Source organism: Malus domestica, chromosome 11 (genome assembly GCF_042453785.1).
Source record: "Malus domestica chromosome 11, GDT2T_hap1".
In the NCBI taxonomy this organism is placed as follows: Eukaryota; Viridiplantae; Streptophyta; class Magnoliopsida; order Rosales; family Rosaceae; genus Malus; species Malus domestica.
In genome coordinates this window covers 3632119-3657574 of record NC_091671.1, presented here as the reverse complement: position 1 = coordinate 3657574, position 25456 = coordinate 3632119, and the positions used below count along the sequence as shown (strand labels likewise).

The 25456-nt window shown below is 40.2% G+C and overlaps 1 protein-coding gene and 3 long non-coding RNA genes across 5 annotated transcripts; 2 read left to right on the top strand and 2 right to left on the bottom strand.

The window, feature by feature from the left end:
- Positions 1–1759: 1759 nt before the first annotated feature.
- LOC114819447 (uncharacterized) lies at positions 1760–3460 on the bottom strand. The gene is made up of 3 exons (XR_003766556.2): positions 3383–3460; positions 2958–3015; positions 1760–1945 (listed from the first exon to the last, which is right to left on the bottom strand). It is a non-coding gene; the product is annotated as an uncharacterized lncRNA (long non-coding RNA).
- A 4416-nt stretch (positions 3461–7876) lies between these two features.
- LOC108173436 (uncharacterized) lies at positions 7877–9151 on the bottom strand. 2 transcript variants are annotated; one of them, XR_003766554.2, is made up of 3 exons: positions 9089–9151; positions 8664–8721; positions 7877–8077 (listed from the first exon to the last, which is right to left on the bottom strand). It is a non-coding gene; the product is annotated as an uncharacterized lncRNA (long non-coding RNA). The 2 variants fall into 2 exon arrangements; XR_003766553.2 differs by lacking the exon at positions 9089–9151 and having other exon boundaries at positions 8664–8765.
- A 3649-nt stretch (positions 9152–12800) lies between these two features.
- Positions 12801–13525, top strand: LOC108170267 (uncharacterized). The gene is made up of 2 exons (XR_003766558.2): positions 12801–12936; positions 13213–13525. It is a non-coding gene; the product is annotated as an uncharacterized lncRNA (long non-coding RNA).
- Positions 13526–14049: 524 nt separating this feature from the next.
- LOC114819824 (putative disease resistance RPP13-like protein 1) lies at positions 14050–25271 on the top strand. The gene is made up of 6 exons (XM_070807864.1): positions 14050–14121; positions 14284–14363; positions 14846–15013; positions 17688–17747; positions 20414–24818; positions 24986–25271. Exon 5 carries the CDS (start codon positions 20537–20539, stop codon positions 24791–24793), a length of 4257 nt encoding a protein of 1418 aa, XP_070663965.1. The 5' UTR covers positions 14050–14121; positions 14284–14363; positions 14846–15013; positions 17688–17747; positions 20414–20536; the 3' UTR covers positions 24794–24818; positions 24986–25271.
- Positions 25272–25456: the final 185 nt, after the last annotated feature.

Below are 25456 nucleotides of genomic sequence, written 5' to 3'. Positions count from 1 at the left end.
AAGATGAGAGAAAATCGGTTACGGTGGTTTGGACATGTGCAAAGAAGGCCTACTGACGCTCCGATTAGAAGATGCGACTATGGGACAGAGGTTCAGGGCCGAATGGGTAGAGGAAGACCTAGGAAAACTTTGGAAGAGACCCTAAGAAAAGACTTATAGTACTTGGATCTAACGGAGGACATGACACAGGACAGAACACAATGGCGTTCTAAGATTCATATAGCCGATCCCACTCAGTGACTTGGATTTTCCAAGTCTCCAACCGAGAAGTTTTCCTCACTCGGGAAATTAAGGGAACACTACCTCAACCTACATGCTCCACTCACAAAGCTTCAACATACAAGCTTTAACAAAAGAAAATTCAAAGAACTTAGCGAAGAATGCTTTGGTGTATTTAACACAATACGTTGAAATGAAGGAAAGCTTATTTATTGATATCCCCGATAAGTTACAATTATGTACATATACTTGAGTCAAAATAAACAAACAAGAGGGAACCTTCACAAAGGTTTCTTAGGAGAAGTCTCAGCAGTCGGTAGAGCCCCAGAAAGAGAAGGCACCGGAGGGGGATCATTCGGAGCCTCAGTACTGGACAGAACCCTAGAAGGAGGAGGCATCAGAGGTTGATCATTTGGAGCTTCATTACGCGGTACAGCCCTAGAAGACGAAGGCAATAAATGCCTTTGGAACAAACCCATAAATCTCTGATGATCAAGTAAAACCTGACCATCAGATTCCTTCATCTGGTCAAGCTTCATCTTCATGTTTGTAACATAGTCATGTGCGAGCCGGTGCAACTGTTTATTCTCATGCTTGAGCCCTCTAATCTCCTATTTGAGACTCATCACTTCAGCCGCCAATGATTCAACTTGGCGGGTTCGAGTAAATAGGCGTTGGGCCATATTAGACACAGAACCTGCAAACTGAACACTGAGAGCCAGAGAATCCTTAACAGCCAACTCATCAGACGTTTGGAAAGTAGTCTGTTATCTTTGGGAGTGAAAAGGTTCCTGGCCACTACCGCAGCAGTCATATCATTCTTCATCACGGAATCCCCAACGATAAGAGGACCAGTAGGGGAGACGAATGATGGGCGCCATATGTTGTCTGGAGAAGGCGGGGCTGCCTTTTCAACAAGGTTCAAGTCAAAACGACGGTCGGAGGGGCCAGACATTTTCAAAGGTGTTGAAGAGAGAAGAGGTCGGACAAATCAAGATCTTAGAAGTGCAAGAATGAAGCTTCTACTGGTGGATATTCAAGTGTGCTTTGGAACTTAATGTCAGCCCCTATAAAAATCTGCACTCGACGAAGCTTCAGAAATCGAAGAGGCGCCTGCTTAGAAATCGAAGAGGCGTTTGCTTTCTCAAAAACTGGGCTGCTTAGAGACCACGAGGGTTGATCTCAGAAATCGAAGAGGCGTTTGCTTTCTCAAAAGCTGGGCTGCTCAAAGACCACGAAGGCCGATCTCAGAAATCGAAGAGGCTTGCTTTCTCAAAAGCTGGGCTGCTCAGAGACCACGAGAGCCGATCTCAGAAATCGAAGAGGCACCTACTTTTCCAGCCTTGTCAGCACCTGTCACATGCACACTCAGCTTTGCGAAAATTATGGGCATTCTGTCGAAGATTTCTGGCGAAGTAGAAATGACACGCCCCGACCCTGATATTCCCCGAATACCAGGACCGACACGTGCTGGCCGACACCCGGGGGTGACGAAAGCCATTAATTGATACAAAAGCTAAGAATAAGAAATAAATACAGGTTATGAATTTAAAAACAATGAATTAACAATTTAGGAACGTGTTCAGAGCATATAACTAAACCTAGTCACTAACAAGAACTAAGATAAGATTGAATGAACAAATGAGTGGGTCCTACCCCGAGAGGACTCGAAGATGCCGCTGCGGAAGTACCTTGATGCCGGGGTTATGTGCCTTCATCCTAAGTCCTGAATGGGGGCGCAAAACAAGGGTGAGTGGACCAAGTTTATATACATACATAGTACGAAAACAGTTACGAACATACTAACCCCCACAGTTTAATAATGAAAACTACTAGAATAATAAGTGATAAGCTTTTCAGAAAACTTTAGCATGCCATAAAACAATTCATATATCCATCTGCAAATCAATCTCAGAAAATCATATCAGAAATTATCTCAGCAATCATGTCAGGAAGCATAACACAAGTTGTGCTGCTAGTGAGTGCACTGAATAACAATACTCCCGGCCCAATGCCTGCACCTCAGTCTCTGTGCCCGTAGCCAGAGATATCTCCCTCCCGGCCCAATGCCTGTCTCCGTGTCCCTCAGCCTTTCGCTAGGGATTATTTCTCCCGGCCTCAATGCCAACACCAGATCCTCGCCCCAGGCGGCATAGTGTTCACTAGGTACGCACAAAACATAATTCATCTCTAAAATACAACTTCGTAGCATAATTTCATCGATCCTCAAATCAAATAATTCTGGAAGGCATGCTATTAAATTATGCAATTCTATCAATAAAACATGCAATTTTCGAAGGTGGTCCACTCACAAATACTCCGTCAAAAGTTGCGCCACTAGCGAAGACAGAAACGTTGCGATGATTGCCCCTAAGTACAAGAACGTACAGTTAATCAAACTACCCAACAATATAATTCTAGGAAATGGAAATGGGCCTTGGATTTGGATAGGTTAGGATCAAGAGGTGGTTTGGGCTTGAGCCCAACCCATACTTATCAACACACACACACATGCAAAGCATGCACTGCTCACACACACTCACAGTTGGCATACACACACACGGACACACACACACACACTTGTACACACACACACCTACGAACTCGTCGGAGTTCGTCGTCGGAACCGGGTTTTTGGCATAGAGAAAAGGTAAGGTCAAAACCCTCGATTTTGACCTTAAAACCAACACAAATTTTCTATCAATAAAACATGCAATTTTCGAAGGTGGTCCACTCACAAATACTCCGTCAAAAGCTGCGCCACTAGCGAAGACAGAAACGTTGCGATGATTGCCCCTAAGTACAAGAACGTACAGTTAATCAAACTACCCAACAATATAATTCTAGGAAATGGAAATGGGCCTTGGATTTGGATAGGTTAGGATCAAGAGGTGGTTTGGGCTTGAGCCCAACCCATACTTATCAACACACACACACATGCAAAGCATGCACTGCTCACACACACTCACAGTTGGCATACACACACACGGACACACACACACACTTGTACACACACACACCTACGAACTCGTCGGAGTTCGTCGTCGGAACCGGGTTTTTGGCATAGAGAAAAGGTAAGGTCAAAACCCTCGATTTTGACCTTAAAACCAACACAAATAACATGATTAACCCCAGAAATTTGAAAAAGGAACACAATCTTTACCTGGGTTGGAGTTTTAGAGCTTTGAAGCTCTCGGCTTCAATGACAGAAAAACCCACGGTGCTCAGATGGCGCATGCAAAGGTACCATTGAGTTCGTTAGGTCTCAAGGATTCCAAATATATGGTTTTTGGGGTTTGATTTGTGAAGGAAGTGAGGTGAAAGTTAGAGAGAATCTCTCGGAGCTTAGAGAGTGTGAGAGTTTTTTAGAGTTAGAGAGAGAAGAAACAGAAAAAGAGAGAGGTTCTGAGATGTGTTTCGGGAAGAGAGGGAAGAAGGGAGAGATCTGAGAGCTGCCACATGGCAGTCTAAGAGAGACAACATTTCTAGATCAAAGGTTAGGATTAAAAGAGAATAAGGGACTAAATTGATAGATAACAAATATGTTCTAGGGGAAAAATAGAAATAAGATGAAAAATGGGGGTGGGGTTTAACAATCTACCCCCTTAAAGAAAATTTCGTCCTCGAAATTTAAAATCACTTACTAAACTGAAATACTCGAAAATAGGAAGAAGAAAAATATATAAATATGTACGTAACGAAGAAATCAAGTCAGAGCGGTTGCACAAAAGGGAAAATGTCATCCCGTCGCGATCGGGTTACAATGATTCCATCTTTCGTGCCTCCATGCCCATACTTTCTTTCTCCATCAGTGTACAAGTAGAAACATACTTTATAAAGATATAAAGTTGAAGACAAAGAATAGCTTAAGGTTAAAAGCAAGTACTCAAAATACGATAACGTCAAAATGGACAAGTACTAACATGTAGATCAAAAACTCGTGTTGAACTTAAAACTGAAAACAGAAATACTTTCCCCAAAACATTTGTAACTTCGAAAATAAATAACTAATAACGGAAGTTAAAATATTTATACTGAAAATCCAAAATCGGAAATGAAAGTGGGTCTTGCCCAAGAATTCGAAATGTCACGTACTCCGAGAATAGATGTGTCTTTGGGTCGAGCCCCAAGACTAACAAATCCGCAACAACTATCGTAGACGGGTCTTCTTGCCCACTTGCTTAATGAACCCAACAAATAAGCTATCGATATCACAGTCTGCAGCCCGTAATATCGACCTCACATTTGTTGTCTCGATAAGCAAGTAGTAATTTCCTAAGGATGAATAATTTCACACGTCATAAATTCGATCCTCCCGAATATCAGTTCACAATATTCCTTTGTCAGCCAATGTTGCCTGTGAAAAACTCTCATACCATGTCGTAAAAAGTGCCAAACACCATACCGAACAAAACAGAAATTGTAGTCGTAACACTCTATCCAGCACCAAGCATCAAATTCACTTCAGTTCTTCCAAATGTGACTAACTATTCCAGTGTTTTGCCAACAACGAACCCATTTGAAAACTATACCTTGTTTGTCATTTTTAGTTGTTACTTGTTTGATTTCTTTTGGTATGGATTTTTGGTAACCAAGATACATTTTCATTGATTTTTGTAGAAAAGGAACATTTAAGCAGAAAATTACAATAGGGAGCCTTCACAAAGGCTGCTTAGGAAAAGTCTCAGTATTTGGCGGAGCCTCAGCAGTCGGCGGAGCCCCAGAAGGAGGAGGCAGCGGAGGTTGATCATTTGGAGCTTCAGTATGCGGTACAGCCCCAAAAGACGAAGGCAAATGCTGTTGGAACAAACCCACGAACCTCTGATGATCAAGTAAGATCTGACCATCAGATTCCTGCATCTGGTCAATTTTCCTTTTCATGTTTGTGGCATAGTTGTGTGCGAGCTTGTGCAGCTGTTTATTCTCATGCTTGAGCCCTCTAATCTCCTGTTTGAGACTAATCACTTCTGCCGCCAACGATTCAACTTGACGGGTTCGAGCAAATAGGCGTTGGGCCATGTTGGACACTGAACCCGCACACTGCACACTAAGAGCCAGAGACTCCTTAACAGCCAACTCATCAGACCGTCTGGCAAGTAGTCTGTTATCTTTGGGAGTGACAAGGTTCCTGGCCACCACCGCAGCTGTCATATCATTCTTCATCACCGAATCCCCAACGGTAAGAGGACCAGTAGGGGATATGAAGGATGGGCGCCATATGTTGTCTGGAGAAGGCGGAGCTGCCTCTTCACCAAGGTTCAAGTCAAATCGACGGTCGGAAGGGCCAGACATTTTCAGAGGTGTTAAAGAAAGAAGAGGTCGGACAAGTCAAGATCGTAGAAGTGCAAGAAGGGAGTTTTTTTTTTTTTACAGGCAGAAATTCAAGTGTACTTTGAACGTCCTGCGTACCTCTATAAAAAAAAACACGCGATGGGATTTCAGAGATCGAAGAGGCGAGCTCAGAAATCGAAGAGGCCAACTCAAAAAATCAAAGAAGCGCTAACTTTCTCAAAAGCTGGGTTTGCTTAGAAACCACGGCCAATCTTCTTTTTCAGAGATCGAAGAGGCGCCAGCTTTTCTCAAAAGTTGGGCTTGCTCACAAACCACCGATTCCAGATATCGAAGCGCCGATTCCAACCATCTGTCTCTCTCAGCCTCGTCAGCTTTGAGGAAATCACGGGCAATCTGTCGACAATTTCTGTTGAAGTAGAAAACACGTGAAGTTTACTGTACAATCATCCAACGGTTGCCGACAGGAATGAAAGAACAGTACCGGTCATTATTTCCTATAAATGTCGACCTTCACCCTCCATGGCAAGGCAGACATACATAACATTCCGTCATCTCTGAGAATGAATTCCCATCGAACCCTCTCGAGTCACTCAGTGTTCCTCATCCCCTGGGATACCTCTGCAAACAAATCTTCAAGAGCAAAAGTATTTCATATCATGAAGGTAGAGAGCAAGAGTATCTCATATCATGCATTCTCCATGTCCTTTTCCTTGTCTTTGTTCTAACCTGCAGGACATGGAGAAATTGCTCTCGAGTACTCATCTTCCACTGCTGATGTACTTCCAAAGAAGCTGCCACATCTACTTGGAGAACAAATAAGGAATTGAGCCTGCACAATCAACTCGAGAGCAGAAGGAAAATGAAGATACAAAACTAAAAGTCACTGTTTATGATTATTTTGCAAATCATCACAGTATGGTCAACTGGTTTCTTAGCCAAAAAGGAATTAGGTCTAAGCTCAAGAATAGTTAAGAACTGATAATAAGATTGGACGAGGCCAAAAATATTTCGAAATTCATAATACTTTGTGAGAGCCATTTCAAAATTTAGAAATTAAACATAGAACCTTTGAATCAACAAAATGGCGAAGAAGAAAGATACAGAGAAACCTGCATATGCTTGCAGTGACACGATTGGCTACCTTAAAGTGATGCTCTTGAGTAAACCAAAGCTCAATACGTCCAGAGAAGTTCAGAGTAAAGCTCGATCTTCGTACAACGATGAATATGGTGAAGTCTCAACCATCACACTGAAAATTACAAGGCTGAACAGCTAGGTTGCAAGCAAGAGACTAAGTTCACCTTCACCGAAAAGTACGCGGACGAGGAACTAGGGTTTTATCGCCGAGTACCAGACTTGGTGAAATTCAAGGAATTTGTTTATCCAAACAAGACTGAATCTTCATTATCCAAGTGCAACTACAACAACAACAAGAATTGCAACTCATTTTGGAAATTGATGAGAATAGCGTTTGCTACCAAGGAGTTTCCCGAGAAAAGCAATTAATACAAACGAAGTCAACACTCAGAGAATTTGATGTGAAGCTAACAGTAAAAAAAATTAGGAGCTTAACTTCGTCGTTGGAGTAAGCAAAAGGGCAAAAGGGTTAACGATAGAACAATCGCCGAGTACCATTCTGAAGAGCTACACGAATTCCCTCAATAGGAATGAGTCCAAAAACGTTGATTCAAATTCCAACTGACACTTTCCAGATTCGTCACAACCAACGTTTACTTGTTTTCTCCAACGTGCATTTCGAATATTTTAAGTAGTTTCCACATAGATGTGACCTTGCCCGCCATTCCTAGGTAACGCATATCACAGAGTGACATCATCGATTTCGATTTCCATTTCGTCTTAACCAACTCGTACCACTAATCCAAAATTTTTGATGTAGAGCCGACTCTGCCCGCGATTCCTAAGGAATGCATGTTGCAGAGCGGCATCGCCATTTCAGATCTATGGCTAGTCTTAACCAGAATTCCTCAAATCGAGATTTCTAAAACACGTCGCTGAGTATCGATACGATGTTAAAAGTCGTCTAACAAAACAAAAACGTCACCGATGAGGCACAATCCCGACAAAAATTCTTGTATTTCAACCAGAAGGTGACAATTCAAACAGAGAAAGATTTGCACAACTGGGCCGAAAGACAGCAAATCCAGAAGTCGTGACATCCAAATAATGTCATGACAGACACACTACGAGAGTTAAGGATAATCCTAAGTATGCTCTGAACAAAACCACGCTCTGATACCAATCTGACACGCCCCGACCCTGATATTCCCCGAATACTAGGACCGACACGTGCTGGCCGACACCCGGGGGTGACGAAAGCCATTAATTGATACAAAAGCTAAGAATAAGAAATAAATACAGGTTATGAATTTAAAAACAATGAATTAACAATTTAGGAACGTGTTCAGAGCATATAACTAAACCTAGTCACTAACAAGAACTAAGATAAGATTGAATGAACAAATGAGTGGGTCCTACCCCGAGAGGACTCGAAGATGCCGCTGCGGAAGTACCTTGATGCCGGGGTTATGTGCCTTCATCCTAAGTCCTGAATGGGGGCGCAAAACAAGGGTGAGTGGACCAAGTTTATATACATACATAGTACGAAAACAGTTACGAACATACTAACCCCCACAGTTTAATAATGAAAACTACTAGAATAATAAGTGATAAGCTTTTCAGAAAACTTTAGCATGCCATAAAACAATTCATATATCCATCTGCAAATCAATCTCAGAAAATCATATCAGAAATTATCTCAGCAATCATGTCAGGAAGCATAACACAAGTTGTGCTGCTAGTGAGTGCACTGAATAACAATACTCCCGGCCCAATGCCTGCACCTCAGTCTCTGTGCCCGTAGCCAGAGATATCTCCCTCCCGGCCCAATGCCTGTCTCCGTGTCCCTCAGCCTTTCGCTAGGGATTATTTCTCCCGGCCTCAATGCCAACACCAGATCCTCGCCCCAGGTGGCATAGTGTTCACTAGGTACGCACAAAACATAATTCATCTCTAAAATACAACTTCGTAGCATAATTTCATCGATCCTCAAATCAAATAATTCTGGAAGGCATGCTATTAAATTATGCAATTCTATCAATAAAACATGCAATTTTCGAAGGTGGTCCACTCACAAATACTCCGTCAAAAGCTGCGCCACTAGCGAAGACAGAAACGTTGCGATGATTGCCCCTAAGTACAAGAACGTACAGTTAATCAAACTACCCAACAATATAATTCTAGGAAATGGAAATGGGCCTTGGATTTGGATAGGTTAGGATCAAGAGGTGGTTTGGGCTTGAGCCCAACCCATACTTATCAACACACACACACATGCAAAGCATGCACTGCTCACACACACTCACAGTTGGCATACACACACACGGACACACACACACACTTGTACACACACACACCTACGAACTCGTCGGAGTTCGTCGTCGGAACCGGGTTTTTGGCATAGAGAAAAGGTAAGGTCAAAACCCTCGATTTTGACCTTAAAACCAACACAAATAACATGATTAACCCCAGAAATTTGAAAAAGGAACACAATCTTTACCTGGGTTGGAGTTTTAGAGCTTTGAAGCTCTCGGCTTCAATGACAGAAAAACCCACGGTGCTCAGATGGTGCATGCAAGGGTACCATTGAGTTCGTCAGGTCTCAAGGATTCCAAATATATGGTTTTTGGGGTTTGATTTGTGAAGGAAGTGAGGTGAAAGTTAGAGAGAATCTCTCGGAGCTTAGAGAGTGTGAGAGTTTTTTAGAGTTAGAGAGAGAAGAAACAGAAAAAGAGAGAGGTTCTGAGATGTGTTTCGGGAAGAGAGGGAAGAAGGGAGAGATCTGAGAGCTGCCACATGGCAGTCTAAGAGAGACAACATTTCTAGATCAAAGGTTAGGATTAAAAGAGAATAAGGGACTAAATTGATAGATAACAAATATGTTCTAGGGGAAAAATAGAAATAAGATGAAAAATGGGGGTGGGGTTTAACAAGAAAGCACATGAATCGTACTGTTCAATCACCCACTTCCCACACGCAACAGTAGCTCATGGGTACCACAGATAACTTTGCCAAAGTTCTCTGACAAGGTTGAGACACGTGAAGATTGCAGCTCCCACTACATCGCTCTGACCAAGAAGGGTAAAAGAATAGCAAAGAAACAACACTAACAAAGTTTAGACACATAAATTTTGAAGGTCTAGCTACCATATTATTACCCACAAAGGTAAAGGAACAGTACCACTGCTGAATAATTGGAAAGTCCATGTGTGTCAACCTCTGTGCTTCGTGGCAAGGTAGACTAGCAAACATGCCCAACCTTTACTCACATTCGAGAAAACACTCCCAACAAGATTGCTTGCTCCAAAATCGAAGAGGCACCGCCCTCCGAATCTCGAGAGCCAGATTCCCAACATGATTACTTTCTCAAAAATCGAAGAGAGGTTAAAGGAACAGTACCACTGCTGGATAATTGGAAAGTCCCTGTGTGTCAACCTCTGTGCTTCGTGGCAAGGTAGACTAGCAAACATGCCCAACCTTTACTCACATTCGAGAAAAAACTCCCAACAAGATTGCTTGCTCCAAAATCGAAGAGGCACCGCCCTCCGAATCTCGAGAGCCAGACTCCCAACATGATTACTTTCTCAAAAATCGAAGAGACACCACTCTCCGAATCTCGAGAGCCAGACCCCCAGCAGGATTGCTTTCTCAAAAATCGAAGAGGCATCGTTCTCCGAATCTCGAGAGTCAGATCCCCGACAGGATTGCTTGTTCGAAAACCGAAGAGGCACCACTTTCCCAACTTCAAGAGCTGGATCTCCTTGGATAAAGCTTGTCTGTAATCTTCACACGCAACATCAGCTTTCCAGATACCACAGACCACTTTTTCAAACTGCTCTGACAGAGTTAAAACATGTGAAGCTGGCAGCTCCCACTACCGTACTATGACCAAGCAGGGTAAAGGAATAGCATTATTACTTGATGTTAGGGAGACTCCTATATGTGTCGACCTCCATCCCCAACGGACAGGCAGACATGCAAAAATGCTCAACCCTTCCTCTTATCTGAGAGGGCATTCCCAACGAAGCCTTTCGAAATATTCAGCTTTCTTTCCCCCCGATAATACCTCTGTAAACAAGCTATACTAGAGCAAGAATATCTCATATCATCAGGGTTAAAAGCAAGAGTATCCCATATCATGCTTTTTCCCTATCTTTTCCTTTGGCCTTGTTCTTACCTGCAAGACAAGGAGAAAGAGAGTAATCAGTCAACACTTGGAATCAAGCTTCCAGCCAGGAACTGACTGCCTGGAACCCCTTACCTGATTACTTACCTGGCATTGTTCTCGAGTACTCATCTTCAACATCTTATGCTTCTAGGGAAGATACCGCATCTGCTTGAGGAACAGATAGGGCAAGTGAGAAGGATACAAGGAAGCATGTGGAGACAAGCGTAACAGCACACGTGCCGATACATCCACTACTCTGTCAAAAGCAAAAGTATCCCATATCAGCAGGGTCGAACGTACACTAGATTTGATGGACTTGTTTTGACCCTCAAATTCTTTAGTCGGCTTTATACTCTGGAGGAAACCAGAAAACCCTCCAGCCCAGTTCAAGAATAAGCCTGTGAAAAGTTACTTCTTCAAAAGCAAAAGTATCCCATATCATCTCTTCTCATTTTTCTTCTCTTTATCCTTCATGCTGCCTGCAAGATAGGGAGAATGTGAACAATTAGCCGGAGCTCTGATTGCTTACCTTGTCTGTCACCTCTTTCAGCAGATCCCCTAGCTCGGCGACTTGGGGGACTCCTACTACATGGTTTGTATCGCGCTTGACCAAGCCTGAAACTACAAGTAAGCTTCAAGTGAAATTGATACATTACCTTGTGCATCTCCACCAGTTACAGATACCACCCCTGGATGAAGGAAGAGTACTTCCAGAGAAGATGCCACATCTACCTATGAGATAGATAAGGCAAGTCAAGACGATACCACACTCCGGTACTTAGAAGTTTCGTGGTTACGAGATCATTCTCCCACAATATTTTCTAATGTCATTTGTACTAAATTATTCACTTGTACTCACTAAAGGAGAGCTTGAACCTATGTACTTGTGTAAACCCTTCACAATTAATGAGAACTCCTCTATTCCGTGGACGTAACCAATCTGGGTGAACCACGTACATCTTGTGTTTGCTCTCCTATCTCTATCCATTTATATACTTATCCACACTAATGACCGGAGCAATCTAGTGAAGATCACAAAAAGTGACCGTTTTCGCCGTCGTAGGCCACTGAAGCTCAAGGGAAAATTTTATAGGACGGCAATAAGGCCAGCGATGTTGTATGGCACATAATGTTAGGCGGTGAAGCATCAACACGTACACAAAATGCGTGTAGCGGAGATGAGGATGCTTCGTGGGATGTATGGGCACACGAGAAATGATAAGATTGGGAATGAGGATATCCGAGGTAAAGTAGGAGTAGCCAAAATTGAAGGAAATATGAGAGAAAATCGGTTCCGGTGGTTTGGACATGTGCAAAGAAGGCCTACTGACGCTCCGGTTCGAAAATGTGACTACGGGATAGAGGTTCAGGGCCGAAGGGGTAGAGGAAGACCTAGGAAAACTTTGGAAGAGACCCTAAGAAAAGACTTGTACTTGGATCTAACGGAGGACATGACACAAAACCGAGCGCAATGGCGTTTTAGGATTCATATAGCCGACCCCACTTAGTGGGAAAAGGCTTTGTTGTTGTTGTTGTTGTATTGCTCTCTGCTTTTCTCTCGTGGTCTCCCTTTCCCCATTTTGAGAACCAGTAAATTCTCTAGCACCCATTTCCTAAACAAGTATAGACTCTGCTGTGTTCATCAAATTGATGCCTATGGTTGTTTCAAGTCTGATCTCTAGCATGTCTTGTAAAATTGCTAATCATGTTCTCTCCAAATTTTACCAGTTAGATTTTTTGGAATGCAGAATTTCAATGGGAATTTTTATTTGGAACTTATAATGTCATATTTCATATAGGCGTACTATGGGCTTGCACCAGGCTGTTGGTCTTTGCATGGAACATTGCCTTTCGGCAGAGCTAACAGGAGACGATGCTTGGTTCAAGACTTTTGTCAGGAGGCACCGCATGTTTACCAGGACTTGCAGGTGTCAGTCAATTGTGAGTAAATTTTCCATGTCTTAATGTTATAAATAATGGAATATGAATTGGGAATCATACTAATCTTCTGGGCCAACAAAGTTTATCATCTTTCTCTGTCAATATTTTTTTTCTTTTCGGGAAGGTTAGAGAAGGAATTACACGGACTTCTCCCTCCATCTGTGCCTAATGGAATAACAGTCGTTCCCCCTCCATATGGTGCAGATACAGCATGGTTTGGGGCCAAAACGATCAGCAATGTAAGCTCTGTCACTATCTGTATCGAAGTATTATGACTTGCAACTCGAACATACATTGACATTGCAAAACATCTTTAAAAAAAACAGGGTGTTTGAAGAACATATAGATTTCTTTGACTATATATAACCTTATGTTTTACAATTTTCATGTTGCAAGTCATCCATACACTTTTAGAGCAATATCAGATATCCGGCTTTCTCCGAGTGACTTGTGGAGTAAGTTTTACGGCAGAGTTTCACGTTTTGCTTGCTGTAATTTACCTGAAAATAATGCAGCTGAGCACCTTCCCCGGCCCTTGGTGCATGACAAAGAAGCAGTTCCGACAAGTCCAAAATCAAGCTTATGTGGTGAAAAATAATCTGGTTTGTATTGGAGCACTGCCGTAGCCTGTATGTGATATGATGTTGGATCAAACAGCACTGCCGGAGCCTGCATGTGATTCGAGCAGCGAGTTTCTTTTCAGGAACACGTTGAAATTGGAATTTTTTATTTCTACTATAATCATCCTTGAATAAGAAGAATTCGACGATGTATCTATAATCTTACGATAACTTTTATAAATAAAGCAAGTTCATATTTCACGTTGAAGGAATGGAATGTTTTGTCTGGACCACACGGTAAGATAAGAATCTGTTTAATTTCATTGTACGATAACACAAATAATTTTTTTGTTTCCCAACACATTCTTCAGGAGAACATTTCCCTTTAAAATATTTAAAGAAGAAGATAACACTTTGTTCGTTGTGATGGTTAAATTTGGAATCAAACTAACACGGCATGCTGAAAAATACAAGTCCAACATAGTGGTTTCAGCTGTTGAGTTCTAACGTGCAAGTTTCACGAGTTTGGTTCTTACAAAATATTATTACTAAAACTGTTAAACTCACACCGTTACGTAAATAATGTAACGGGAATCAAATGCAAGCACAAAAAAACTAGGGAAGGCCTAAGGATATGCTTTCATTTGTACTTGAAGTAAGAATGTATACCAAAAGCAAGTTCGAAGAAAGAAAGAATGGATGGAGTAGCATGGTGGAAAGGGATTCCGTAGACTGCAAATAAAGGAACTTGAAATTGTTATGATATAAAGCAAAAGAAAGTGCAAGTTATTCTTCCTTCAATTTTCAGTCCGGATTTGTTAGCGAGCCATCTCTCATCTCTCTACTTCCCTACTTTCATTCCATGTAAGTTTTTTACTATGAAAAATCCAAGGGCTTATTTGAAAGTGCTTTTGAAATAACCGAAAGCACTTTGATGAGAGTGTTTAACCAATTCTTATATGCCAATTGCCCAAACTGTCTTTAAACATTCTTTAAGCACTCCTTCATCACTTTCTACTACAGCAGAGCAGGTGTTTCTCCATCTTCAAGAACAACAAGTCTCCATCTTTAAGAACAACAAGTACCGTGTGAATTTTCCTTTAAAGGTATTGTGTTTTTACTCCTTATCCAAATCTGCATGTCCTAAATATGAATCTATATCTATATCTTGTCCATTTTTTAATTTGCCTCTCTGCTTACTCTTTGTGCTGGATTCTTTGGTCCATTTGTATTCTTGATGCTAAACCCTAAATCCATTAAGAATTTGAGAATTGATACAATCTTATACTTTTTTTAGAGAATTGATACAGCCCTTCATAAAAAAGAAGAAATAAATAAAATTACAGCTTAGTCCAAACCCCTATGGGATTTATTTCTTTGTGCATGTCAAGAAATTCTGCATTTCCATCATGTAATTATTATCCCACAAAGTTACAAACCATGCTTAGGACATGTCTCTGAGCTTGTCACTAGGAAAGAAACCATAATGTTCGATTCAGTAAATACTAAGAGCTTTGAAAAAATTCAGTGAAACGAGAAAACTATAATTTCTCCAACTTTTTTTCTTAACAAGTTTCACTTTTTACAGTTGGACGGTTGACATTGGTTACTTCACTTCACTCTTTCAATCTTGATATCTTCTTTCTCTTGAAGAAGCTGTTAATATACACTCTCCTAAAGAAATTATTCCTTCAATTTCAGTCCGGATTTGTTAGCGAGCCATCTCTCCTCCCTCTACTTCCATACTTCCATTCATGTAAGTGTTTTTTTGCCATGGGTAGTCTATTTTATTTTATATAATTTACAATTTGAAATAATATGGATGAATTCTTGCTTATTCAAATTTGCATGGATAATATTTAGGCTATCAGTTGCATTTTTTCTTCTAATGTTGGAAAATATCCAAAAATCGATTGACCTATATGATAATGAAAGGTCTTGTTTCAACCGCTTTTACGGGCTTATGGGAAGTACTTTTGGTATGTTTAGTGCTTATTAGTTATTATATGAGTAAAAGCATTTTGTTTGACAAAAAATGGATATACGTTAGTTGAATATAGGAAGCACTTGAAAAATCGGGGTTTCAACAACATAAAGAAGTGGGAATTGGTTGTATAGGAATCACTTATAAACACTTTTGCTAGAAGTGCGTGTATTAGAGACTTTAACGTGGAGTTTATATAAAAATAAGGGCAAAAGACTGTTTACCAACCCTTATGTTTCGTGGTTTTCAACATTTAGTACATCAAGTTTTTTTCGTCTCAGAGTCATACCTAAAGTGTAAATTTTGGGACAGTCTCATACATCCGTTAGTCAAACTATTAAGTCTGCCGTTAACAGTGACGTGGCGCCCATGTGGACAATGACTAGGCGCCACGTGTCATTCACGTGGAAATTTAAAAAAAATAAATATATATATTATAAAATAATAAATAAATAAATTTAAAAAAAAAACACTTTTTTTTTCTTCTTCTTCCTCCTTCCTTTTCCTTCTTCTTCTTCTTCCTTCTTCTTCCGCTGAATCTGGGTAGCAGATTCGTTTTTTTTTTTTTTTTTTCTTTCTTCTTCCTTCTTCCTTCTCCTTCTTCCGAATCTGCCCATTTTTTTTTCTTCTTCCTCTTTCTTCTTGTTCCTTCTTCTTCCTCCTTCTTCCTTCTTCTTCTTCTTCTTCTTCTTCTTCTTCGAATCTGCCCAGTTTTTTTTTTTCTTCTTCCTCCTTCTTCCTCCTTCCTTCTCCTTCTTCTTCTTCCTTCTTCTTCCTCCTTCTTCCTTCTCCTTCTTCTTCGAATCTGCCCAGTTTTTTTTTTTTTCCTTTCTTCTTCCTTCTTCCTTCTCATTCTTCCGAATCTGCCCATTTTGTTTTCTTCTTCTTCCTCCTTCTTCTTCTTCCTTCTCCTTCTTCTTCCTTCTTTTTCCTCCTTCTTCCTTTTCCTTCTTCTTCTTCTTCTTCTTCTTCTTCGAATCTGCCCAATTTTTTTTTTCTTCTTCCTCCTTCTTCCTCCTTCCTTCTCCTTCTTCCTCCGTCCTTCTCCTTCTTCTTCTTCCTTCTTCTTCCTCCTTCTTCCTTCTCCTTCTTCTTCGAATCTGCCCAGTTTTTTTTTTCCTTTCTTCTTCCTTCTTCCTTCTCATTCTTCTGAATCTGCCCATTTTTTTTTTCTTCTTCTTCCTCCTTCTTCTTCTTCCTTCTCCTTCTTCTTCCTTCTTTTTCCTCCTTCTTCCTTTTCCTTCTTCTTCTTCTTCTTCTTCTTCTTCGAATCTGCCCAGTTTTTTTTTTTTTCCTTCTTCCTCCTTCTTCCTCCTTCATTCTCCTTCTTCTTCTTCTTCCTTCTTCTTCCTCCTTCTTCCTTCTCCTTCTTCTTCGAATCTGCCCAGTTTTTTTTTTTTCTTCTTCCTCTTTCCTTCTCCTTCTTCTTCTTCTTCTTCGAATTTGCCCAGTTTTTTTTTTTCTTCTTCTTCTTCTTCCTCCTTCCTTCTTCTTCCTCCTTCTTCCTTCTCCTTCTTCTTCGAATCTGCCCAGTTTTTTTTTTCTTCTTCCTCTTTCCTTCTCCTTCTTCTTCTTCTTCTTCGAATCTGCCCAGTTTTTTTCTTTTTTTCTTCTTCCTCCTTCCTCCTTCTCCTTCTTCGAATCTGCCCAATTTTTTTCTTTTTTTTCTTCTTCCTCCTTCCTCCTTCTCCTTCTTCTTCTTCTTCTTCCTTCTCCTTCTTCTTCTTCTTCTTCGAATCTGCCCAGTTTTTTTCCTTTTTTTGTTCTTCTTCCTCCTTCCTTCTCCTTCTTCTTCTTCTTCCTTTTTCTTCCTCCTTCTTCCCTCTCCTTCTTCTTCTTCTTCTTCTTCTTCTTCCGAATCTGCCCAGATTCGTTTTTTTTTTTTTTATAATATATATATATATTTTTTTTTTTTTTTTAATTTCCACGTGGATGACACGTGGCGCCCAGTCATTGGCCACATGGATGCCACGTCACAGTTAACGGCTGACTTAACAGTTTGACTAACGGATGTATGAGACTGTCCCAAAATTTACACTTTAGGTATGACTCTGGGACGAAAAAAAATTGATGCACTAAATGTTGAAAACCACGAAACATGAGGGTAGTAAACAGTCTTTTACCCTAAAAATAAATAAACCAAGTGCTTATTGAAAAAGTATTTGGAAGTGCTTCTTGAAGAAGCATCTATCATGTGTTTCTTCAAAAAACACTTCTATGACTCAAAATCATTTTTTAACTCTTCTTCCAAAAACAGCCAAAAGCTCGTCATTGAAGTTTTTTTTATTGTCTCAAAACGCTTTTAACTCTTTTAGAAGCAATCACAATCCATAACATGCTCTCCTCCTATATTGAAATAAACAACCCCTATTCTTGTATGCCCGATGCCCAAACTGTCTTTATACATTCTTTAAGCTCTCTGTAATAAGTCATCACTCTACTGCAGCGGAGCATGCTTTTCTCCATCTTCAAGAACAATAAGTCTCGTGTGAATTTTCCTTTAAAGGTATTGTCTTTTTACTCCTTATCCAAATCTACGTGTCCTTAATATGAATTTGTATCTGTATTTTGTCCTTTTTTTTATTTGCCTTTTCTCTGTTTACTCTTTGCGCTGGATTCTTTGGTCCTAAATCCATTGGGAATTTGATAGTTGATACGATCTACACATTTATGGGGGAATTGATACAACCTTTCATAAAAGGGAGTTTTAACAAAAAATCTACAATACTGTTCACTTTAACGAAAACCCATATTTTTACACTAAAAAGTCAAACCAATCCATAACATGCTCTCCTCCTATATTGAAATAAACAACCCCTATTCTTGTATGCCCGATGCCCAAACTGTCTTTATACATTCTTTAAGCTCTCTGTAATAAGTCATCACTCTACTGCAGCGGAGCATGCTTTTCTCCATCTTCAAGAACAATAAGTCTCGTGTGAATTTTCCTTTAAAGGTATTGTCTTTTTACTCCTTATCCAAATCTACGTGTCCTTAATATGAATTTGTATCTGTATTTTGTCCTTTTTTTTATTTGCCTTTTCTCTGTTTACTCTTTGCGCTGGATTCTTTGGTCCTAAATCCATTGGGAATTTGATAGTTGATACGATCTACACATTTATGGGGGAATTGATACAACCTTTCATAAAAGGGAGTTTTAACAAAAAATCTACAATACTGTTCACTTTAACGAAAACCCATATTTTTACACTAAAAAGTCAAACCTGATTCTATTCACTTTACCCTTTATTTTGTCATTATCGTTAAAACTCAAAGTTTTCAAGCGATTTTCATTAGTTTTCCTTTCATAAAAAGGAAAAAAATTAAATTAAATTAAAGCTTAGTCCAAGTCCCTATAACTTAAGGGGTTAGAGCATCTTTAAATGAGATGTCAAAATTTCTACATAGATATATATAGTAAAAAATAGCAGTAAATTTTCTCCAACCAAGCTTTCAATTTCTTACGTGGCGCTGAGTCAATTGAAGGCAAATCCTTTTGTTGTCAAATTTGTCAAATTTATTAAATGATTTTTAATAGATTAATATAATATATACTAAATGTTGTGTTTTTAAGTATTTGGTTGGTTGCCTCAATTATTGGATCCCACAAAAATATAACTTTTTTTATTAAATGACATTACTATTTGACATATTGGGTGGAGCAAAATATTGTACAAAATATCAAATTGCCACATAAGCCATCAAATATCATTTCGATGTTTAAAATTTGACATCTCATTTGGAGATACTCTTAAGTGCTTGATTTAAGGGCTTGAATTAAGTCCTCATGCTGCAGTGACTCTTTTTCAAATATTAGAGTTGTTCAAAAGTGCTTGAAAGACGAGGGTAGAGGCCTTAGCAAGATGATAGCTATATCATCATCTTTGTAAGTTTCTTCGGCCTTTTGAAAATTTGCTAAGCAATTCTAGAACTTGCATACATGATCTTCAATATCACCTCCTTCTTCCAGACAAAGACCAAATAGTTCAGTCTTGAGAAACGGTTTATTAGACACGGTTTTGCCCATATAAACCTTCTCCAACTTCTTGTATTCTTCCTTAAAGTCATCTTTTCTATAACGTGGGACTTGACTGATTTCGTGAGATAAATCTCGATGAAACTCTTGGCCTTCTTGAGAATATGGGTCCACGTCGTTTCTGTCATGGTTGTAGGCTTCTCACCAAGGAGTGCATCATCCAAATCATGAGGTATCAATACATTCTTCATCATCCTTTGCCAATCCGTGAAGTCATCCTTGCCATCAAAATGCTTTAATGCAGGCCTTAAGCTTCCTAAGCCTGCTACCTTCATTCCTCTTGCCATCGTAGAACACCTTGTCACAAGCTCTTGATACCAATTATAAAATTTCAGCTACCCTCTAGATTATGTTCTTTGATGTATCCGGCAGTAGACTAAACTCAGCAAATAGAGAACAACTAGAAACACACAATATTTACACTAGTTCAGCAGAACTTTTGCCTACGTCTAGTTGTGATTTTTCTAGATACAGAAATCACGGCTTGTTTAATTAATAATAAAGTATACAATACTTCTACTTCTGGCCGCACCCTATTTGAAAGTACAGGGTGCTATTTACATGCCTATCTTCCAATTAAGTCTTTTAATCTATTTGTAATAGGAAAGCACACTTGCATTCGTATTCCATTTCTGCTTTTAGGATTCCTAATCTAATTGTACAAAAAAACTTTATTCTTTATTAATCTTTGTAAGACAATAATTTGTGCATCTTTAGCTTTTCTACTACAATCCTAAACAAAATAGGACTCTAAACTGACGAGCAAAATCCTAACAGGCTTTACAAAGTGTGTTTCAAAACATGGGTGTCCCCTGATCCTAATTCTATGTATAACGAATCATGTTTGCATAAACCATCTTGTTATGATTTCAATGGAAGTCGGTAAGGAAATGGCTGGCTCTTATTTTTGGCGAAAAAAAGTGTTACAAATTTATGTGCAAAAACAAAAGAACATCTTACTCAAACAATCTCGAGACCAATTCAATTACTATGCTCAGGACATATCTCTGAGCTTGTAACTAGGACATAAATCATAATTTTTTATTCAGTAAATACTAAAAGCTTTGAGAAAATGCGGTGAGACAACAAAACTAGAATTTCTGTAACTTTTTCTTAACGAGTTTCACTTTTTGCAGTTCGATAATTGACATTGCTCAAGCTTCCCCGTAACATTTGCTTGCTTGTTCTTGGAGTTGATACCTTCATTTCTCCTGAAGAAGCTATTAATATACACTATCCTGAAGAAGTTCTTATAAGCTATGTCATTGGGAGAGGTCTTTATTTCTGGGTTACTTCAAGTGTTACTTGAAAGGTTGACATCTTGTGAGACGCTGAGCTACTTTAGACGCCTACTTGGCGTTGGCAAAGAGCTGAACAAATGGAAGTCAATGTTGTCTACTATTCGAGAAGTGCTGAATGACGCGGAGGACAAGCAATTGACGGACCAAGCAGTGAAATTGTGGCTGGATGATCTCACAGACTTGGCCTATGATGTGGAAGACATATTGGACAAGTTTTCAACAGAGATGTTGCGACGCCAAATGAAGGATCAACATGGGGCTACCACAAACAAGGCATGGGGTTTGTTTTCAGATGTTAAATTTAGCTGTAACCTGAGCTCAAAAATAAAGAAGATTACTGATCGGCAACATGAGATATTGGAAGTAAAAAAACAGCTTGGTTTAAATGAGGGGACACCATCTACTAAAGCATGGCACGTGCCACCGAGTTCCCACCTACCAGAAGGACCTGTGATTGGAAGGGATACAGACAAGACGAAGATTATTGACTTCTTGTTAAAAGAAGCACCCAATGCCGTCAACTTTCATGTAGTTGCCATTCTCGGTATGCCTGGAGTGGGAAAGACTACACTTGCAAGACATGTTTATGATGATGACGCGACAAAAGAGTTTAACCGAAAAGTATGGGTATCTGTGTCGGATGACTTCAATCTTGAAAGAGTGACAAAGGCAATTCTTGAATCCGCCACATCTGGTCTTGCAAAGGAGTACAAGGAATTCAACCAGGTTCAAGAAAGTTTGAGTAAGGAGCTAGCAGGAAAAAAGTTTCTAATTGTTTTAGACGATGTTTGGAATACATGTGTCTATGATTTGTGGATAAAATTACAGTCCCCCTTCCGTGTTGGAGCATTAGGAAGTAAGATAATTGTGACAACACGTGATGCAAATGTTGCAAACATGATGGGATCCACTGTTTATCAATTGGATTGCATGACAAATGATCAATGTTGGGAAGTCTTTAAGCAACATTCCCGATTGGACATTACCAAAAGGCCGCAGAAGTTTGAGTTCATAAAGGAGACAATTGTTGCAAAATGTTGCGGATTGCCATTGGCTGCAAGGACTCTTGGTGGTCTTCTACGCTGTAAACAAGTAGAAGAATGGGAGGAAATCTTAAACAACAAGATGTGGAGTCTATCAGACAATAGTGGCATTCTCCCAGTATTAAAATTGAGCTATCACTATCTCCCTTCGAGTTTGAAACGGTGTTTCGCCTATTGTTCCCTACTTCCAAATGACTATGAGTTCGGGGAGAAGCAGTTGATCCTTCTGTGGATGGCAGAAGGTTTGATTCAACAAAGAGTAGAGGACAAGAAACAACTGGAAGAAGTAGGCTGTGACTATTTTCAAGAGCTATTGTCCAGGTCATTATTTCAAAAGGGAAGCAAAAGTAATGATAAGTATGTAATGCATGACCTTGTTGGTGATTTGGCGTGGTGGGCTGCAGGTGAAATATGTTTTTTATTGGAGGACAAAGGAAATGGGGACTTGCATCCAGCGGCTCGTCATATGTCTTATGTCAGTGGTACGTATGATGGGGTTAAGAAATTTGAGGCCATATCCAGAGTTAAACATTTGAGGACATTCATGCCATTTGCACAAGATTTATCTCGGTTTCCAGTAATTGAACCGAACTATCTAACTCGTAGGGTTACGTTTGATCTATTGCCAGAACTACGAATCTTACGAGTGCTTTCTTTGGATGGCTATGGAATAACTGAGCTGCCCAATTCAATTGGTAAATTGTGGAATCTACGGTATCTGGACCTTTCTTATACTGAGATAAAGAGTTTGCCTCCATCAACAACCACTCTTTGCAATCTGCAAACATTTTTATTAGAAGGTTGTTCTAAATTGAAGGCATTGCCCGCAAACATGAGTAATTTAATTAGTTTGCGGCATCTCAACAGTTCCATTCGATTGAAAGGAATGCCTCCACATCTAGGTCGATTGACGAATCTGCAATCCTTGTCATATTTTGTGGTAGGCAAAAGTAGTGATCAGTCTAAGATAAGAGAGATAGGGTCCCTATTGCATCTCCGAGGGACATTGTGGCTCTCAAGATTGGAAAATGTGGTTGATGCTGAGGATGCTAGTGGGGCCAAGTTAAGACACAAGGAGAAGCTTGATTCATTGAAGCTGGAATGGTCTGATTTGAGGGGATGGAGGGAAATGGAGTTGGGCGTGCTTGACATGTTACAACCTCCTAAAAATCTTAAAGAGCTCACCATTTTTGGTTATGGTGGATCTAATTTTTCATCATGGATTGGAGATCCTCTGTTCACTAACATGGTCCGTGTATGCTTATCCTATTGTGAAAATTGTCATATATTGCCACCGGTTGGACAGTTGCGTTGCCTTAAAGAACTTCATATCATGGGAATGACTGCTGTGAAAATCGTTGGTCCCGAATTCTATGGAAAGGGTAGCTTGCCTTTTCGAGTATTAGAGATTCTCAAGTTTTCGGAGATGGAGCACTGGGAGAAATGGCTGCCTTTGGATCGGGATAAGGGAAGTGGTGTTTTCCCTAGCCTAAAAGTGTTTTCAATCAGATACTGCCCTAAACTGGAGGGCGAGTTGCCGAAGAAACTTAATTCGTTAGCAAAGCTTCAGATTGTTGGATGCAAGGAATTGGTGGTGGAAATTGCCAATTATGAACACGCAAGTGAACTAAGCATCCATGGCTGCAAAGCGCTAGTGCATACTAGTGCAGAGGTCGACTTTAAGTTATTACAGACCATGTGGCTTTCAAATATTTTGGAGCCGCGGTTGGGAGCAAGGGGACTTATGAAAGGATTGGGCAAGATTAAGGAGTTGAAGATTACTGGTTGTGAGGAGTTGACGTCTTCACTGGAAAATGAGGATAGATGTTTCCCACACCTGATTTCTCTTGTTCGTTTGGTTATTAAGAGCAACTCTGCCCTTGTTGAAGATCTCGGAAAAGAATTGGAGGGGTTGCTGCAGGTTCCAATATTAGCTTGTAAGCTTGAATATCTGAAAATAAACCACTGTGGAAGTCTTTCGAAGCTGCCCAAGGGGTTGCGTCAGTTGTCGTCTCTTCAAGAACTTCACATAAATGACTGTACAAGTCTAGTTTCTTTTCCAGATGTTGGCCTGCCACCTTCTCTTAAAGTCTTGGAGATTCACTACTGTCCCTCTCTGACGTATATTGCAAAATATCAGATTCCCCAAAATCTGAAAAGAATAGAGATATGGGATTGTACAAGTTTGAAATCATTAGTGGAGGAGGAGAAGGAGCTCGTTATTTCTTGTTCATCTTCTTTTTCTGTCTCTCTTGAGCACTTGGAGATACATAATTGTGCATCTCTGACATCGTTATCACTGAGAGACCAGCTTTACAGGGCGCTTAAACACCTGCAAATACGGAATTGTGAAGGGCTAGAGTTAATAGCATCAGACCCGTTCTTCCACGACAATACTAATAATTGTCTTGAACATATTAGGATTGCCAGGTGTCGAAATCTGAAATCCTTACCGGAGGGCCTATGCCACCTCACCAATCTTCAAGCTTTAATTGTTAGGGACTGTGGAAGTCTTGTTTCCATCCCGAGACTGAGTTGGGAGAGAAGAGCCTCCAATCTTAGACAGATCCACATCATCAACTGCAAAAAATTGGAAGTGTTACCGGAAGACATTCGCAATCTCACGTCTCTTAAGGAATTGGAGATTGACTACTTGAAAGGTTTGACTTCATTTCCTCCCAACCTCACATCACTTGAAATTTCTAAACTCAAGAGTTGTAAGCGGCTATGGGAGTTGGAGTGCGGGTTGCACAAACTCTCCTCTCTTAGAAACTTGAGGATCAAAAGTGAAGATCCAAACGCGTTGTCATTTCCACCTGATGGGAAGGAGGAGATGCTGCTCCCCAAATCTCTCACTGAACTCACAATTCATGGCTTCCCAAATCTGATGAAACTCGGCCGAGGCATTCAATTCCTCACCTCTCTTCAAACTCTGCAACTATTTGATTGTCCAAAGCTAAAAAAACTCGACCGAGGCATTCAATTCCTCACCACTCTTCAGACTCTGCAACTATCTGGTTGTCCAAAGCTCGCATCCATTCCAGATGAGGGCCTGCCTCTTTCACTTGGGGAACTTGCGATCATAAGGTGTCCTCTACTAGAAGAGAGATGTCAACCTGGTAATGGACGATACTGGCCTAAAATATCCCACATTCCTTGCCTCTATATATAGATCATACGACGCTCTGAAGCTCCAGGTACTTTCAGTTTCAAACAACATCAAGAATTTTATGTTATTTAAATCAAAATGTCTAAAATGTGCTAAAAACATGGCATGTAATCCATATACAACTTTCATGTTGCAAGTTTTCCACACACTCTTTCAACATTAATTATCCGATCATATCGAGCTTTCTCCATGCAGTGGTTCGAGCAACCTGGTCCTTGGTGCGTGAGCGCGTGCGTGACACATGAACCAGTTCCGGCGCAAGTCCAGAATCGAGCTTATGCAGACACTATGGGTAAGTAACCTTCTGATAACATTCTCCCTCAGAGAGCAGAGAGAGGAACATGCTGATACTGGAATACATTTATCATTGTATTATTATCTATATTTATAACTGTGATCGTCCCAGATTATGTAAGAATTCTACCATGTACAAAATCTTTCAATAAAGTTTGAATATATACAGCTATCTTATATGTCACAATGATGAATGAATCGAATATTTTACAAGTCTTTCTCCAAACCTCAGTCGCAGCGGTAAATCCTCATTTCACCAGACATTGGTTCCAACTCTGTCAAGTGCTTGAACACAAGGTTCCCTCTCCTCAGGTCACCATGTGTCCGACAATTGCCAAGACGCACCCCATATTACCAAATTAGGCTTTTTCT

Coding starts and splice junctions, on each gene's coding strand:
- LOC114819824 (XM_070807864.1), top strand. CDS start 20,537: ATGTCATTGGGAGAGGTCTTTATTTCTGGGTTACTTCAAGTGTTACTT.